Consider the following 17,500-nt stretch of genomic DNA (forward strand, 5'->3'; position numbering starts at 1 on the left):
GCGCTTATTTTAATTTGAGATTTTGACCACAACGTGAGAGTAAAGGAGGTTTTTACGTGACATCATCGCCGCCATGTTGGTGGATGAAAACAAAAGATCTCAAATTAAAACCTTACGATAGAACATATATTTTGAGGTGACGTTTTCGTCGACATCACCGTCTTAGATCTTAAAGAAAGGAGCTTACGAATCGACGATGTTTGCATGTAGGGGTCGTTAGGTTGCGTGACATGCATACAGCAAAGGTCGTACGACTTCTGGTGGACGAACAGATCTTTTGTTTTCATCCACCAATATGGCGGCGATGATGTCACGTAAAAACCTCCTTTACTCTCACGTTGTGGTCAAAATCTCAAATTTGGTGATTTCACATCCTTGTTATGCAAAGTACCGCAAGTGCAACACGACTACCTTTCCTCTTTTAAACAATGTTATTATTGGTCGGTGGGGTTGTCTTTGCCGTAGCCGTTGTCGTTTCTTTAGGGAGTTTAAGAAAGGAGAACCGCAACGTCAACGAAAACGTCACTCGAAAATATAACCCTACCGCTATGGCAAGTGTTTAGCGATTATTCCAACTTGTTCACTATCCTGTAACTGGATGGGTACGAACGGTATAAAAGCAAAAATAGAAAATTAATGGTTCATTGTTCTATGCTCACGTTGGCGGACGTTGTCGTCAAAACCTAACATTTGTTGACTTTACCTTGTCGTGTTGTCGAGTACGGGAAAAAAATGCACGGAAATTCGCCCTGCACGTGCTGCCCGAGTATTTTTCCTTTTTTTACTAGACTGAGTAACATTCTTGCTTTGTGGCGCTGTTGTCGTTGCTGTGGCTGTCGTCTTTGAGTAAAGCCCTTGTTATCGTGACTCAATGATGGCGCAGCGGTTAGAGCACTCGCCTCACACCAATGTGGCCCGGGTTCGATTCCCAGACTCTGCGTCATATCTGGGTTGATGTTGTTCTCCTGGTACACCGGTTTTTCCCTCTCCTCAAAAACCGACATTTGACTTGATTTGCGTTAATTGTTGGTTTCAGTTTACAGTGTCCCCAATAGACCTTTTTCGCTTGTACATTTTGTTTTCCCAATACAAATCATGTGATAGTACTCAGGAGGATTGGTCCTTTGTTTTGCTCATTAAAAAGAGCGCATGCAAGCATGAATATGTCTGCATGAACGCAGCATCAAATGTGGTTTATAGAAAAATTAGGATAGTACGCGTACTCTCATTGGTCAACAGCTGTGTTTAGATGAGAGTATGTAAACACGGCTGTGACATGACACGAAGTTTGATTCGTTATGTGTTGTCAGGCACGCGTTTTGATTGGCTGGTAGGAAATAATAGCAAGTGTCAAGAAAATCTGTTTCAATCAAGAAGTTAAAAAAAAAACAGCATTTCCCGTCATTTGTCGAATTTATTTTTGAGAAATATTTCATAGACTTTTTTCTGTGTTTACATAGCCTCATCTAAACACGAGGGGGAGTTGGAGGAATTCGAGACAGTTAAGCAAACCCGAGACGCAAATCGCAAAGAGGCAAACCAAAGAATTCCAAAGGTGTTTTCTGACGAAAAAACATCAAACGCATTCAATGAAATTGAAAGAAAGTTGTGCTCTGCCTCAGTCGAACACATTATCAGCCGACAACCCACCCGCCTGGAGGGGTCTTTTTACTAAATAGTTGGTATGGAACCAATCTCTAGGGACACAGATAACAACGTGGTAATTTACAATTGCTGGTGGATGAAAAAAAGGAGCAATAACAGTTTCTTTTTTCACGTTTCGTGAAAACCACCTATAGCGTAAAACACCCTTCCATAAACATGTGAATAAATATCGTACTGTACTGTATTGAAAATAGGGTAAAGGCTTTTCTTCTTTCGTTGAATTGAAAGAGCATTTTTACACACCTACATCAGTGAGATCAGCTCTTTGGGGAGGTAGTGGCACCTCCAGTTCACACAACCTATTGTTGACATCTTTCTCTTGGGTCCTGTAGAATGAAACTGTCAAGTCTCCTCGTTTCTCAACACGAATTTGAAGACTCTTCAGAAATGGTTCATCTTGAAAGCTAAAAATAAATGAAGATTCAGTCATCACGGTCCAAAAATTAATACTACAATACTCTCATGCATCGTTAATTTTTAACGATCTTGCAACAATTTAAAAAAGGTATGCTCTAGACGAAGCTTGCATTCAATGAAGCAAGCTAATGCAAAGTATTTTCTAGCAGATATTAAGCCCTGGCCAAACTATCGAACAAAGTTGGATCCCACATGCCACATTGTAGGATGTAAATGTTGAGGTAGTGGCAAGACACCATCCAAAACTGCTCGACGAAACCGATTCCAGTTCAAGAAAGTGTTGGCAATAAAATTGAATTTTGGTGCTAACACGGATCGAAACGAAAACTGCTCGTAGCGTTTATGGCACTGGAGCTGCTATTGGAGAACGGAAATAATGTATTCAAACAAGGAAAAACCGAAGAATGGTTAAGAGAACGTGTAGAAAAGGGAATGCTCACTGCAAGATACATCCCCGTTCAGGAGATGATGAGAATGAGCCCGGATTAATTTGCAGAAATTTTAAACGCCATTAAACTAGACATGTTTAAACAGGGCGATCATGATTAAGGGTCTCACAGCTATGGCCTTGCTTCATACTCGCTGATCACGATTTCTGGCTGTTCACCAGCAACCACGATTGTCCGTCACCTTTGTTGAAAATGATGCTAGCAGCGTAGGCTCGAAAATAAGATAGCGATTCGTGATTGGCCAGCAGGGGGAACGTGACTTCATTCAGGACACAACTTTGTTGGAAGAGCGGCAAAATACTGCAACATTGTTAGCACGAGCAGAAATGTTGGGCGTAATAATTGATTAAAGGCAAACTCTATCCAACACTTGATCGAACCAAATCTTGGACGAACATCTTCCAACATGGGCGCCCAAAAGGTCGATGTTGCATCGAGCAAAGTTGGAGCTTTGAATCCTACTTTGATTGGCCAGGGCTTTTAGAGTTTAAGCAACGACCACGTGTACGGGAACGAAAACGTCACAAAAAAAAGAATGTTATTGGTTTAAAACGGGCAAAATAGTTGTGCTGCAAGAGCAGTAGGCAGTGCATTTCTTTGACGTAGTCCTCAGTTGCTTACCATTTACAAGCGGAAACCGGCTGGTACTAGGTTTGCTCAAATGGTGAGCAAAAACTCCCGAATGGGATCGGCTTGTACCATTTACGCAATTCGTTCAAGTTTACCGAAAGAGTCTGGAGAGAGGAAATATAGAGAAATGCAAATGGTAAATGCGTTTTCCCTTCGGAAAGTTTCCTATCAGGCTAAACCAGAAGCTCAGGACCTTGAAGCGTTTAACTCTGGTTCAGAGCTAGAGTTTTATGAGTTTAAAAATTCTATATCTGGAAGTAAGGCAACTCGTGCAATTTCCCGCGCGCGCAGCATCGATCTTATTTTTGTCCATATTTGGGCATAAAATTGGTGCCCGAAAATGCCCAGCTTTGTTTCAAGAAAAAGAGTTGCAAGTTACGCGCTTCAAGGTCACGCGCTTCTGGCTCAACTAAATAGCCTTACGTACCATTTACATTCCAACCGAAATTTCCAAAATTTTTCGGTAAATGGTACAACGCTCAAATCACCAATTTTCAGGTTCTGACGACAACGCGAGCATACAACAAAGTCATTCATTTTCGATCTTTTCCTTAAAATCGTTCCTACTCTTCCAGTTACAGGATACTTGGCCCGTATTGTACACTCTGAACAAGTTGGAATAATCGCGAAATACTTGCGATAGCGCTAAGGTATATTTTAGAGTGACTTTTCGCTGAAATTGCCGTTGTCCTTACTTAAACTCTCCACTCAACAATAAGATCCGTTTTCCTTAAAAAATAAACTACTACGACAAAACAAAGTACTGAAAATTACCCGTTGGATGTGGGTGAAACAAATGGTGTGAAAACTAACTGTTCAATTCTATACCCCAAGAAAAGTTCACAGCTAACGTAGTTAAAATATGGAAACAAAATTACGTAAGAATATAACAATAACATTATTTCAACCTTTACAGAAACTTCGGAAACGAAGCGGACGTGTACTAAAAAAAATGGTCACACCAAGAATGGATTAACTAGGATTACATAATTTTCCAGCGAAATCCGATACCGGACAAACTCCTCTTTCCCTCCAAGACAGTGTGTATTACCTCAGATATATTTTCGAAAGGGCACTTTTAAAGAGAACATAGTTTTTGAGTGGATTTAAAGGTTGTTAACCCATTGACTCCCGGACCGTCCCCAATTGACTTATAAAATCTGGGTTTTCGATAGCGTTTCAAAGTAGCGGATTTGATAATAAAAGTACCGGACATGGTTATTTTCCGTTGTAAGGCCGACTGCAAGGTGTCTTGGGAGCAAACCCTCGAGGAGGCCTGTGTCCCGTATAAATTACTGTAAATGAAACTCTCAGAAATACTGTTTACTTTCTCCAGTTCTGAGAACAAAAAGAAAACTAAACTTATCGTGTGAGGAAATGAAATGCCAACAGATCGAGTATTCCGTTTTGTAAGCAAAATAAGGCAATGTGACTTCTTGTTGGTTTGAAGGACTGATTGCGCGTGATCGTCTTGTGTTTTTTCAGCCTATGGCTTCCTGATATATGTAAGTCCAAAGAGAAAAAAAAGGAAGCAAAGAAACCAAAAAATCTAAAGCGTCAAAGTACCGGACGTGAAATGGTAAACAACCTGACAAAACCCCTGTAAAATGTCTGACGTTAGACAGAGTAAAATTTATTACAGCCCTTTTCACACCGCATAAACTAACCTAGGTTCGACCCGGGTCAGCCATCGTGTGAACGCTGCAGCCCGGTTCGACCTGGGTTCAATCCAACCCATCTCCAGGGGTACGTTCGACTCATGTCGAACCTGGGTTATTTTTGAAGAAGCGTCGTGTGAATGCAAACCCGGGACGAACTCAGGTTAAACTTAAATTTCACACATGCGCACTTGTACTTTTACCCATCGAGCGTTGCACGTGCATATTTCATCCCACCAATTTCTGCTTCTTGACTTGCACCAGGTTGATCGGGTGAAGTTGTTTGAACGTAGATCAGGATGTGACAAAAAAAAAAAAAAAAAATTTGAGATCTCCAGTTCAGATAGGTGGCGAGCCGTTTTTGAGCAGAAACTCGACTCTTTTTCATCCGCCTTCTTCTCTCTAAACTCTTGCTATTCGTGATACTAAGCCACACTAACGCCAAAGCTTTAGTCATAAAATAAAATTGCCTCCAAATCTCCAACATGACTAAAGAATTGTCGTTCGCCATATTCTCGGTTTTCACACGACGTCACGGCCACCTTGTTGGTGCCCCGACCAAATCCTCCGGGAATTGAACTCTATTACTATGCAAACATTTTCAGTTGAAAAACATGGCTTTTGATCACGTGAGTGAAAACCAACAATAGGCCAGTTTCGTATTCTAACGGTTGGACTGCATCTAGCATGAAAACATAGTATCTATCTATCTATCTAAATGGAGGCAAATGCGGGTAAATTAATTTGCATTTGAAAAGATTTGCCCGCATTAGCCTCCATTTCATGCTAGAACCAGTCCAACAGTTAGAATTCGAAAATGGCCTATTGTCGCTATTAGTACATTCGAAGTCCTGTTCTGAAAACAAATGCGATTGCGTGTAACAACAAACCTAGGTTTGCTCCACGGTACGAGCTCACTATCAGTTTTCTGCACTTCTCCGTGTGAACAAAGTAGGGGAGAACTCGGGTTAATTTGAACACGGGTTGAATCTAGGTTAGTTTACTCAGAGTGAATAGGGTTTCAATTTCACTTCCGGGAGTCAATGGGTTTAGTTAAGGGGGTATAGATTTTGAGTGGATGTAGAGGTTGTTAACAGCTTTCATTCAGATTTTCTTTAGCAAACCTTGGAGCCGAGTGAATTGTCTCACCTGACGTGAAATGTCCGTAAGCGTTCAGGACTTATGGCGGCGACAATACCGTCGGATAGGAACATGTAAGCTTTGTCGTTAGAATACATGGGTTCATCCGAGCTTCCATCTCCTATCTTAACATTATCTTCCTTTCTCTCATCATCTTGTACCTCTCGTTTTTTACATGTTGGGACACAGTACAACCTTAACTGCGATTCGTCGCGCAAACGAGTGCCTCCGGGAACAAACGCTAGAAAAGATGCTGCTTTTGGTACATAATCCAACTTATTGATTTCTGATTTCGCAGTTTGATCAATAACAGCACCAAAGCCTCCACGCAATGCAAGTTTGTTCCAAAACTGTTCAACCAAAGTCCAAAAACTGCAACAAAAGGGAGTTGAAATTGTTGTAAGGCGTTCTCTACTCTGCTCCGAGAGGTTTTTCTCCAGGTACTCCACTTTACCCCTCTCCTTAAAAACTAATGTTTGATTTGATTTTCTAAGACTCTTTCGGATGAAAAACTAATTCTGTAATTTGGAAAGCTAAAATAAATACTGTTGTCATTGCTATCACCATTATCGTTATCATTAAAATATATCAGGTAAAAGACCGCAATTATCATAGTTCAAAGGAGCTTGGGCGGAAGTGCCGCTTGTCAATGAGCATATAAAAGGACTCCTCAAAGCTTGCAGTGTTGGATCATAACAGATGAAGAAACTAAATAGAAGTGCCAACACGGTGAGTCATGAACCATAACTTCACCAGTAACCAGAGTTAATGTAGCGTCAAACGATGTCTATAAAGCCTCGTCTACACGAGCAATTTTTGTGACAATTTTATTTGTTCGTGTAGACGAGGAAATTTGGCCAATTTCTAAGTGACAAATGTGTTAGCTTTTATGTGACAATTAAAAGTTGCCAAATACGAAAACTGCTTATGGCAAATTGTGTCACAACGTCGCTGTTTGGCGATGGTGTATTGTAGAGCCAATCCTTCTAAATGGTAAACAAAAATTATAGTTTCTAAAGAAACTGTGGTGCTGCGTCGGTGGGAGATTGAAACAGAAGTTTATTAATCTTTATCAAACGAGTTGATAAAGGTCAAATAGCCACCGTGAAAGATTTGAAAAGCTGACGTTTCGAGCGTTAGCCCTTCGTCGGAGCCAATTGAGGAATTGTGGTTGTTGTAGGTTATATGTGTGCGGAGGAGCGTGCTATTGGTAGAAATAGGGTGACGTGAATTTGTGAATAGATTAATGGAATGAGAGGCGTTCATTGATTCCGTGTGGATAGAGTGTGCCCAGTTGAAAAATAAATTTTTGTTCGAGGTTTTTACGGCTTTCTGTGTTTCCGTGGTGTAGGGATAGGCCGCAGATAGTCATGTTGTGGTGGGAGTGATTAGGAAGATTAAAATGGCGTGCAACTGGTTTTGAGGCATCTGTGTGGTTTTTTTCTACATCTCGTAGGTGTTCGCGAAAGCGGTCCGCCAATCTTCGCGAAACAGGGAGAAGATTGGCGGACCGCTTTCGCAAACACCTACGAGATGTAGAAAAAAACCACACAGATGCCTCAAAACCAGTTGCACGCCATTTTAATCTTCCTAATCACTCCCACCACAACATGACTATTTGCGGCCTATCCCTACACCTCGGAAACACAGAAAGCCGTAAAAATCTCGAACAAAAATTTATTTTTCAACTGGGCACAGTCTATTCACACGGAATCAATGAACGCCTCTCATTCCATTAATCTATTCACAAATTCACGTCACCCTATTTCTACCAATAGCAAGCTCCTCCGCACACATATAAACCTACAACAACCACAATTCCTCTATTGGCTCCGACGAAGGGCTAACGCTCGAAACGTCAGCTTTTCAAATCTTTCACGGTGGCTATTTGATCTTTATCAACTCGTTTGATAAAATAAATTTCTCCTCTAAATGGTACATTTGTTTTGTTTGAGCCACCTTAAGGCTTGTTTAACGGCAAAATGGCGAATGAAAGCGTAAAAATATCCTTGTCGTGTTACAAAAGCAGGGAAAGGAGAAGATCCAGGAACGACAAAAAGACTACACAAGGAAAAAAACGATCGGAAAAGAAAGCTCTAACTTGGCAACTTACTACGAGAAATGCGTCACTTCAAATGTAATGATATTTCCGTCAAATCTTGGTGGTGCCCCAAGTTTGTCTGTTATTTCTCTCCACCCTTGTTCCTCAAGACTTGATTCTTTAAAGAGAACTCGAACACGAAATATTGACAAATCGATGTCTCCTCTCCTGTAACGTTCTCCCAATGACAATGGAATCTGGATGGTTACAGGCTTCAGAAACTCAACTGCTTTTGGTCTCGTTATTCGCATTATCGGTCCTGGCAAAATTTGTTTCTTCTTGAACAATTTTTGGGAAACTTCTTGAAGCTAGGCAAAATGGAAAATAATAAAAGTAAAAGAATAATAATGTTTATACAGGAGAATGCTTTTTCGACATTGCTTTTGTTTTAAGGCACACAAGAGATACAAATGAAAGATAATGGCCAGCTCGCGTGCCCTGCAGTTACAAGTATATTTTGTTGAAATACATTCGACTTAATTGGAATAACCTTAACAACCAAAACCTAAAATATGTGTTGTAAATTATAAGTATTTTTGAATTTAAAATCTTCAGTTTGAGCGGTTTTCTATAAAGTTCCACTTTAAACGTGCCCTTTGGTTAAAATTTTGTATCAACCTGCCAAATGTTTGGCGTTTTGGGGGCATGATTGACTTTACTTTTCATTAAAAAAATCCCGCAAAATAATTTCGATTTAAAAATGAGTAATGAACAAATATGACATACTAACCTTGACAATGATCTCTACTGATTCATCATGTGGAACGGCATTTTTCGGAAAAGATATTCTCGCAAGTGGAAATTCAGGGAACACCAGTTTGCTTTCCTGACTTGTGATAGTATGTCTATGTGACCTTAGACGACAGACCACTACGAATGTTAAACATTGCGTTATCTTACTGATAGCCACGGGGAAGAGGAAGTCTGGAACGTCAGCAGAGCCAGCGTGGTCTCCTTTAATGTCTGAAAAAAAGTTTTTGTTGTTGGTTTGTAAGCACCACAGAGAATGAAGACAAGTTCCACTGAGCCGAAGTGTGCATACATGTATTTCCTCGCCATTTACATTACTCAAACTTGCCTGGGTTGTTCAAAATGTGAACAATACTAGCAGCACTGGATAACTAAATTGGTTTTGATAGCAGTCATCCACAGGATGGTGATTCTTTTACTTCATATTATCGTGGCAATTGCAGTGGCAACAGCAGTGGAGTGGAAGTGGTAACGGCAGTGGCAGTGGGTGTGGCAGTGGTAGTGAGAGTGGCAGTGTTAGCGGCAGGGACAGCCGCAGTGGCAGTGGACTGGAAGTGGTAACGGCAGTGGCAGTGGCCATGGCAGTCATAGCGGTGGTGGTAGTGGCAATTGCAGCCGCAGTGTCAGTGGCAGTGCCCGTGGTATTGGTAGTGGCAGTGTTAGTGGCAACAGCAGTGGCAGGGGCAGCCGCAGTGACAGTGGAGTGGAAGTGGTAACGGCAGTGGCGGTGACCGTGGCAGTGATAGTGGTAGTGGTGGTGGCAGTAACAGTGGTAGTGGCAGTGGCAGTGGAGTGGAAGTGGTAACGGCAGTGGCAGTGGCAGCGGATTTTTTTGGCAAACAAGTTCTAAGCAGAATTTATACTATTGAAAGTTTAAACACATTTTAATCAGAAAAAGTAACGCGGACAGATTTCCACGTTTCGATGACATCCTGTCATCGTTATCAAGAAAATGAAGAAAATTTACATAAGTAAATAGACAAAACTAAACCGAAAACGATAGTCTATTGTTGTAAGCCAGTGAATCATCTAGTGATCTCACACAAAGGAAAACCCAAAGTCAAGTGAATACTTTAGCACGTATTGAGTCTGACTGGATGTTAAGACTCGGTCTGTACTTTTTAATCAGGAGCATCTCGTATACTAGACAGCCTATCTTTCCTTGGCATTTCTTCAGAATTGCAAAATTCTTGGCTAAGTCAAGAGATCTAGGGCTGGTATCATGATCTTGTTATTAAAGATGTCTGCAAATGGATGAAGAACTGCGACAGTGTTCTTCAATTCCCTGAAAAAAGATGTCGAGTTGTGAGGCCTATGTATTCTGCATCGCACAGAGGACATAAAAATTTGTAGACCACACTGTGTTGATTGATCAGAGAGGGCTTTTGTTCTTTTACGCTAAGAGCATCACCCAGTTTACGACTAGTATAGATGGGCTGTAGAGGTGTTCCGATTCTGTTGCTAAGGTTGTTGAGTTGTTTCCTTAAGACGTCAGCAGACTTTTGGTTTTTGAACGGCAGCAGTATCCGCACAACAGGGGGTGCACTCGAAACATTCGATAGCTTAGATTTCATGAAAGATAAAATTGTAGAATCGACTAGCTCGTTCGGATACTTCAGCTTAGAAAAAATAGATCTACGTTTTTTTACATTCAACCTCAAAAAGTTCTTTCGTTGATGACAAACAATATGCACGATCTACCATTGTTCTCAAAAGCGAGGTTTTGGACCAACGATCAACGTAACTGTGAAAATGTAGAAGTAAACCAAGTATTTGTAGGTTTTCTGTAAACACTGGTATTCAGTTGGCAGCTATTCTTTGTTATCTCCATCCCAAGAAACGGTAATTTGTTGTTACTTGCCAACTCCATAGTGAAGCTGATCGAGGGATGGCATTGATTAAGCGTAGAAAGAAAAGACTCAGCTGCAGCTACGTCCGGCATGGCAGTTATCGTGTCATCTACATATCTTCTAAATAGGTTGGGTAGCTTATTATCCCTCTCTAGCTTTTCTTCAAGTGAACACAAAAAGGCATTAGCCATAAGGGGACCCAACGGAGAACCCATTGCCACGCCATCTATTTGTTGGTATAGCCGATTGCCTTCAAACTGGAATAGCTGGTCCTTTGTTGCGAATTGTAGAAGTGTGACCAGGTCAGACTTCTTGATATTCAGGTCGTAGATTTCATTAAACCAGTTTTCGGTAAACGCGTTCTTGGCAAGAATTGTGATTGTCTCATTTAGAGGAACGTTGGCAAATAAAGACGAAACATCAAACGACGCAAGGATATCTTCTTCGTTCAACTTCGTTTCTTTCATTTCAGTGGCAAACGCAAATGTGTCAGTGATGGTAAATCGGTTGATAGAAAGTGGTTTTAACTTCTCGTCAAGCCATTTGGCAAGTGCATTGTTATAAGTACCCGTGGCTGATATTATAGGACGCATAGACAGATTTTCCTTGTGGGTCTTGGGCAGACCATATAGATGGGCTAGGCGTGAGCCACTGCCGCAGATCTTGGCTGCAATAGACTTGGGAAGTATTTTTTGCACTGCTGACTCAAGTTGTTGTTGTTGTTTTTTTTTTTCCAGTAATGGGTGGTAGTATTTGGGGTTAGGAATAAACTTAGAGGTATCCTTAATAGAAGCATCATGAAGAAGACGCACATAATCTGGTCTGTCCATTACGACGGCAACTGAACCCTTTTCTGCTTTAGTTATGACTATGTCAGAACGACGTTTAAGTTGTTGAACGGCTCTCTGTAGTGCTTTTGGTGGCTTTGGAGCTTTACACTCGATGTAGTTGAGAGCGATCGCTCGGAGATTTGCATCTGTAAACTCTTTTAGGTCAGGAGGTAACGTACGTTGAACTTTCAAGTAAGCTTTTTCAAAGCTTGCTTGAATTTCTTCGACTGGTGCGTCTTGAGGAAGAGAGAATTTTAGGCCACGACACAGTACTAGCTTTTAAAAGAATGATAACTTGTAAGACGAAATGTTGTTTATATAAGTGTCAACATCAAACTCTCTATGTAGGAGTTTGGCGATTTTATTGCTATGGCTTTTCATGACTCGATCAAACTGCTTGTTTCGAAGTTGTGACATTATTTTCAAGATACATAAATATCGAAAATATGAACAACTCTGTCGGATTTCATCGTAGATCAAGACTAGTTCTCTCTTCAGTTCTGTATTTTGCTTCGTTTTCGACTTGAGCTCTTCTGTAACAACATTGGAGGTAATTTTCTTTGATGACTCAGACCACTTACTTGATTTCGTCGAGTCGACCTTTGCAAATGTAGGTGTAAGGTAAAAGGACTTGCATAGTTGTAAGAATTCTATTGCATCAGCGCAATTAATTTGCTTCGTATTGCAATCTTCAAATCTCCTGAATAAATGCAGCTTTGTATACTTACTTATGTAAATTTTCTTCATTTTCTTGATAATGATGACAGAATGTCATCGAACGTCGAAATCTGTCCGGGATAGTTTTTGATTAATTTAATAACAAAAGTCAATCTTATACGTAATCACATTTTTTACCACACTTGCTTGCAATATCGCAATCTGATTGACTAATTGCCGTTGCTGATAAGAGTCTAGACAACGTTGCCGCGTCGTGCTCGCGTCAATAGGGAGCTTAAGCACGCGCGTTTTTGAGACGCGAACGGCAACGGGAAGTGAGCTGTTTTCCCTTTCAACTTCTCTTTACACAACCACATTTACATTGCTGAGTATCTTTTCTCCATTAGAGATGATTAGTATAAAAATCTGGGAGACACCACTGTCCTGGCACGCTAAATGCTCTCTTCCGGTTGCCGTCCGCGTCTCAAAAACGCGCGTGCTTAAGCTTCCTATTAATGTGTCACGCAATGTATTAGCCAATCAGGAACGCTCATTTTGGGAAATAATTCAATCACATTGCGAGAAAGGTAGAGACAACGCCTGCTCTTTCTTTGTGTCATGATCTTGGTCACGCTCTGAAATAAACATCATCTTTGGCGTTGAATATTGTGATAAAAAACAAATCGAACGAGGTTGAACGTTGTCTGTACTCTTTTCGACAACGACATTAGTCATCACAGAGGTCAAAATTTGAGTACAGACAACCTGAACCACCTTCGATTTGTTAAGTCCCTTGTAAGCCAAGAGTAGCATCAGCCGTCTGCTGTTTCTTGGGTCAGGTAACAAAATCCACTTTCCTAAAATGCCAAAATGCCAAAAAATAAGAATAAATGAATAAATAAACAAATTCTCACCATCCTGTGTCCGCACGTCCTCCGTTTCTACACTATCGTCCCACTCATTAGCTTCACTGTTGACTAAAGTTTTAATCACCACTTCATAACCCTTAAGATTTGAAGCACAGTGTGGAATAACAATTGTGACAGCTTTATTGAAATGTAGAATCCCCGTATTGTCCACTGCTGATAGCTCAATGACATCGCTAACGATGGCCTCATGGTGAAGGAGAGGAGGGCAACGAGCATGAGGATTCCATCTGAGAAGGGTCAGTGTTCTGTCTTCAGGCACAGCGTCTGGAGGGAATATTACGTGTACGGCAATTTGCTTGAGGTCCCACTGTGTCCCTTCTTTGACAACCTTTCCTCTGAAAATGTCAAACAAAAAAGTTGGCCCACTATGCCCACGAACCCACCTTTACGTAGTCTCCTTCGCAGCCCTTTTTTTTAAGTCACGCAACGCTCCCTCAAAGAACCTTGGTGAGGCCAGCGTTGCCTGATGCACAAGGAGACTTACTTATACAGAGAGAACCTAACTTCTTAATAGTCAGGCTTAAAATTAACAAACCTTAACCGGTGGCCCGGTCGGTTGAGCATCGGAACCCGGTCGGAACAACGTTCAGGGTCTAAAAACAAAACTGCAGAAACACAGAAACTCACCAGTTTCCATAATCTTCTCCAGACATTAACCATGTATTGTCATGGATTATTCAAAGAAAAAGACTAGAATGTTCACCAAGTCATGAAATCTTGGCCAACTTTTGCTAACTAACGTCAAAGTTTCGATAACTGTTGACCTTATTCCACAAATCTAGCGATGAGGTCAAGAGATATTGATTAATGGGACGATATTTAAACGAAATTGCACATAAATATTGCATATTTCTAGCTTGACGACCTCCTTAAAGAGTAAACGGTTTAGCATGGCGATTGCCTGTATATTTTAGATGGCATATGATGAGCCGTGATTCCAGATTCTAGAGATCGTCTTTACCTGTGTAAAACAATGCTACTCCTATCCGTTTCTCGAAAGGAACTCGAGTATTCATTTTCATCCTCAGATGTGGCCTCGATTTCCTCCTCAGAAGTTAAATCGACATCTTGGTCGTCTTCAGATTCTTCAGAGGTTACTTCTATCTCTTCGCCTTTGCCTTCTTCTCCTGATGCTTTTTTGCTTTCTTCTTCGTCTTTCTCTCCACTGACACTCCCTTCTGTCGAAGGGGCTTCTTTAAAGGAGGGCGCTTGGCGTTCTAACATAATCGAAGGGAATGTTACAAAATATTATATGAAAGATGAATAAAGAATTAAGAACGACTAAATGGCTATTTTACAATGAGGTAAGTGCGTACAGTTACTTGGCCTTTGAATAAAGGCGAAGATGGCGTCGACCTGGTTTTTAAACAGATTTTACTGCTTTTCCTTTGTAAATCTGAGTCAGTTTGCGTAAGAACAGCCTAATTTATTATAGGTAATCACATGACTTCTAGTGGAATTTGGAATAACGACAAAATTCATGCGATTACCTATAAATAATACAAGAAAAAAACAATTTCTAAATAACTTATAATAATTATGCAGAAGGAACGCACGCATATCACGTATCACGATTTTTGCGCTAAACCAAGGCTCGCATTTGATTCGCTATCTGTGAATTTCTTTAATCATTGACCAATCAAAATGCTTGGTGTGTTACATTCTTTTTTTGCACCGAATGAACGCTTTGAGTTACCCAAAACTTAGCCAATCACCGACTGCACAACTGTCTATAGGTTGGGTAGTGTCGTAGCTCATTGAACGGGGTTCAGGATTGGGCAAAAGAACAATAGAACGAACAACGATAACAATGGATTTAGCACAGAACACAATAGGAAGTACGACACTATACAGACAATGAAACATAGTGTTAAACAAGAGGTACGACCCTACCATATAGGTGGTTTGAAACCATTCTCTGGAGACACACAACAATGCTGCAATGCACAATCGTTGGTGGACGAACAAAAGGAGCTACGTATACCGAAAAATATTTTGTTTTCGTCCACCAACATGGCGGCAATGACATAACATGAAAGCCACCAATAGGGGACCACTTGTGAAACCTCGTTCTCAGGGTCTCTCCTCTTCCCGCCCTCTGGAGCGAGAGATGAGGGGGTTGCGAAAAGAATGGATACTCCAAAATAACTTGTACAGCTGCGGACCTAATTTTATGAAATAATTTTACATTTGTAATCCCCTTGTGAACTGAAATTTTTATATTTTAATTGAATGAATATGTAATAAACTTTAAGTTTTCATTGTTTTGTGATTATTAAGTGCCAAACGATCTTATTCAAGATTTACTCAGTTTAAATATGGTGGCACCAGAACAGTTTATGAAAGCTAACCATTTCGAGAGAAAATGAAATTTTAGTGAAGGAAGACGTATTTCAATGCATTGTTTTGACATGCCATCGGATTTGCGAAACACGGAGAAGGAAACTAGATGTCGCAGTTGCATATAATTTTGAATTGAAAGGTAATTTTGCATGTTTTTCCTTCCTAAGCTTGCTGAAAGATACCTTAGCCTTTCGATTTGATCGAGAACAATACCCTTTCTCACAACGAAACAGTAACAAATGTAAATAGATGTCAGCTGGCGAAAGCAAGAGCTTTCTTCCTGTTAAATTTTTCTTCGTGGAGACCGCGGTGAAAGAAGACGCTCGGCCTTTTAAGCTTATCCAATACTGCGAGAGTTTTATCAAAATTGAATCGAATAATTTTCGATTTTTATAGGGAGCGAAAACGGCTTCAAATGATTCCAGTTCTTCCGCAAGTAGCAACGTTGCTTAACCTGATGGCATGAACAACAGAAGATGGGTTAGTCTACCCGTACAAGGGACCTGTTTGTCACAGGCAATCATGTGGCCAGAGCAAACCAGGGTCACTCTTCTCTAGAGAGTATGGGAACGAGGTTGTCACTTGTGTTTAGAAATGAGGGTAAATAGAGGCAAGCCAAACCTCCCTTTCAACAAAAATTAAACCACAGGAAATGTGCCAAATTTGATTACATTTTTTTAAAGATACATTCTTTGTTAAATTTCGAACTTTCAGAGCATCATTGCTCAGAAATCATTTGGTACATTGGGTTTAAACTTTCAGAGATAGCTCATCATTTAATGCACTTTCAATATTCAACACTCTCTGCTGACTGATAGCCTTGTGTTCATACACGTTATTCCAAAATGGCCACCATTTTACTATTCTTTTGTTTGATTGCAAATTGACAATCGGCCTCGTTTACGGTTAATTTTACATTTTAATGGGAGGCCAAAAAGGCAATTTGCAAGGAATCAAAGGAATACTAAAATGCGGTCATTATGGAATTTAAGGTGAATGAGGCAACAATTTAAACAAGGGCAACCGTAAAAAAATGTCGGCTGCCGGGAAATTTGAAAATGACACTAAACGATTCCAAAATATATTTTGTTCTGATACATTCACTTTTGATTATTTTTTGACAATTTTTATTCAAACATTATCTGCATTTCTGTACCATCCCTTTTAAGTCCCAAGGCCAACCACTTACTCAACAGGAGACGGTTAGCATTAGGGTTAGCGTCTTTTTTTTTAAAGTTAGTTTTCTCATGATGTAATTTCTGACAGTGGAATTATAGTGGGTTTTCACGTGACGTCACTGGCGCCATGTTGGTGTACCCAACTAATCCTCCGGTAACTGAGTTCTGTTATCATGCAAACGTTTTCTTTTGTTTCGGTGGAAAAACAAGATTAGTGATCACGTGAGTGAAAAATCTCTACTGAATGAATTAGTCAGAAATTACCATTCTGACGGTACAAAAGAGAGGCTCCTAAAGTATCATAGGAGTTGTTGTTTAGAATATTTCGGATTTTTGACGGGAGACTTTGGTCATTCTAGATCGGTTAGTCCTCCTGTTCGCCTGCTTATATTTTTAGTTCGATCAGTTGTTTTAATGATGTACTAGTTCATATTGTGTAACCCGTTTAGTTGTTTTTTTCCCCGTGGTCTGGGGCTGCTGCATTAGAAGAGGAAAAACGCTTCCACATATTTTTTGAGCAATTCTAAAGGGTGGTGATTTTAGTGGTTTTTCGTATCTGGCGTAGCAATTCTTCTCATAATACTGTTAACCTCGTCTACTCAGAACGTTTATGGTCACTTGAAGAGAAAAGGTACAGAGACACAGGTGCATTTATGAGAGAGATTGAGCATCATGTTTTTTCGGCAAACGTCGAACTAAACTTGCGTTTACCAGAAAAATGGAAGAATTAACAAATAGATTCCATGGCGGCCGTGCGCCTGTTCAGTAAGGGCCTGGACAAACGGGAAATGTTTGGCGTTTAAACAACATCAAACATTGTTTGGTGACCAAACATACTGATGTTGAAGTGAGAGGCCAAACGGTTAAAAAATGTTTGATTTAACTCAGATCAAACTCCACAAG

General features: G+C 40.4%; 1 protein-coding gene across 3 annotated transcripts in view; it reads right to left on the minus strand.

Moving 5' to 3' along the window:
* LOC138003584 (uncharacterized) overlaps positions 1-17,500 on the minus strand; it is a 47,842-nt gene that overhangs the window by 9,250 nt on the left and 21,092 nt on the right. The window contains exons 4-9 of one of the 3 annotated variants that reach the window (XR_011123615.1): positions 14,038-14,293; positions 13,062-13,411; positions 8,791-9,023; positions 8,073-8,368; positions 5,969-6,331; positions 1,913-2,069 (exon numbers count right to left, since the gene is read on the minus strand). Coding sequence is in view for 2 of the 3 variants with exons in the window: in XM_068849710.1 (XP_068705811.1) it covers positions 1,909-2,069; positions 5,969-6,331; positions 8,073-8,368; positions 8,791-9,023; positions 13,062-13,411; positions 14,038-14,293 (1,659 nt within the window). In the remaining variant the exon portion in view is untranslated. Of the gene's footprint in view, positions 1-1,908; positions 2,070-5,968; positions 6,332-8,072; positions 8,369-8,790; positions 9,024-13,061; positions 13,412-14,037; positions 14,294-17,500 lie in introns of all 3 variants that reach the window. The other 2 variants (XM_068849710.1, XM_068849711.1) reach the window with 2 other exon arrangements.

This window comes from Montipora foliosa, chromosome 5 (genome assembly GCF_036669935.1).
Source record: "Montipora foliosa isolate CH-2021 chromosome 5, ASM3666993v2, whole genome shotgun sequence".
NCBI classification, from domain to species: Eukaryota; Metazoa; Cnidaria; class Anthozoa; order Scleractinia; family Acroporidae; genus Montipora; species Montipora foliosa.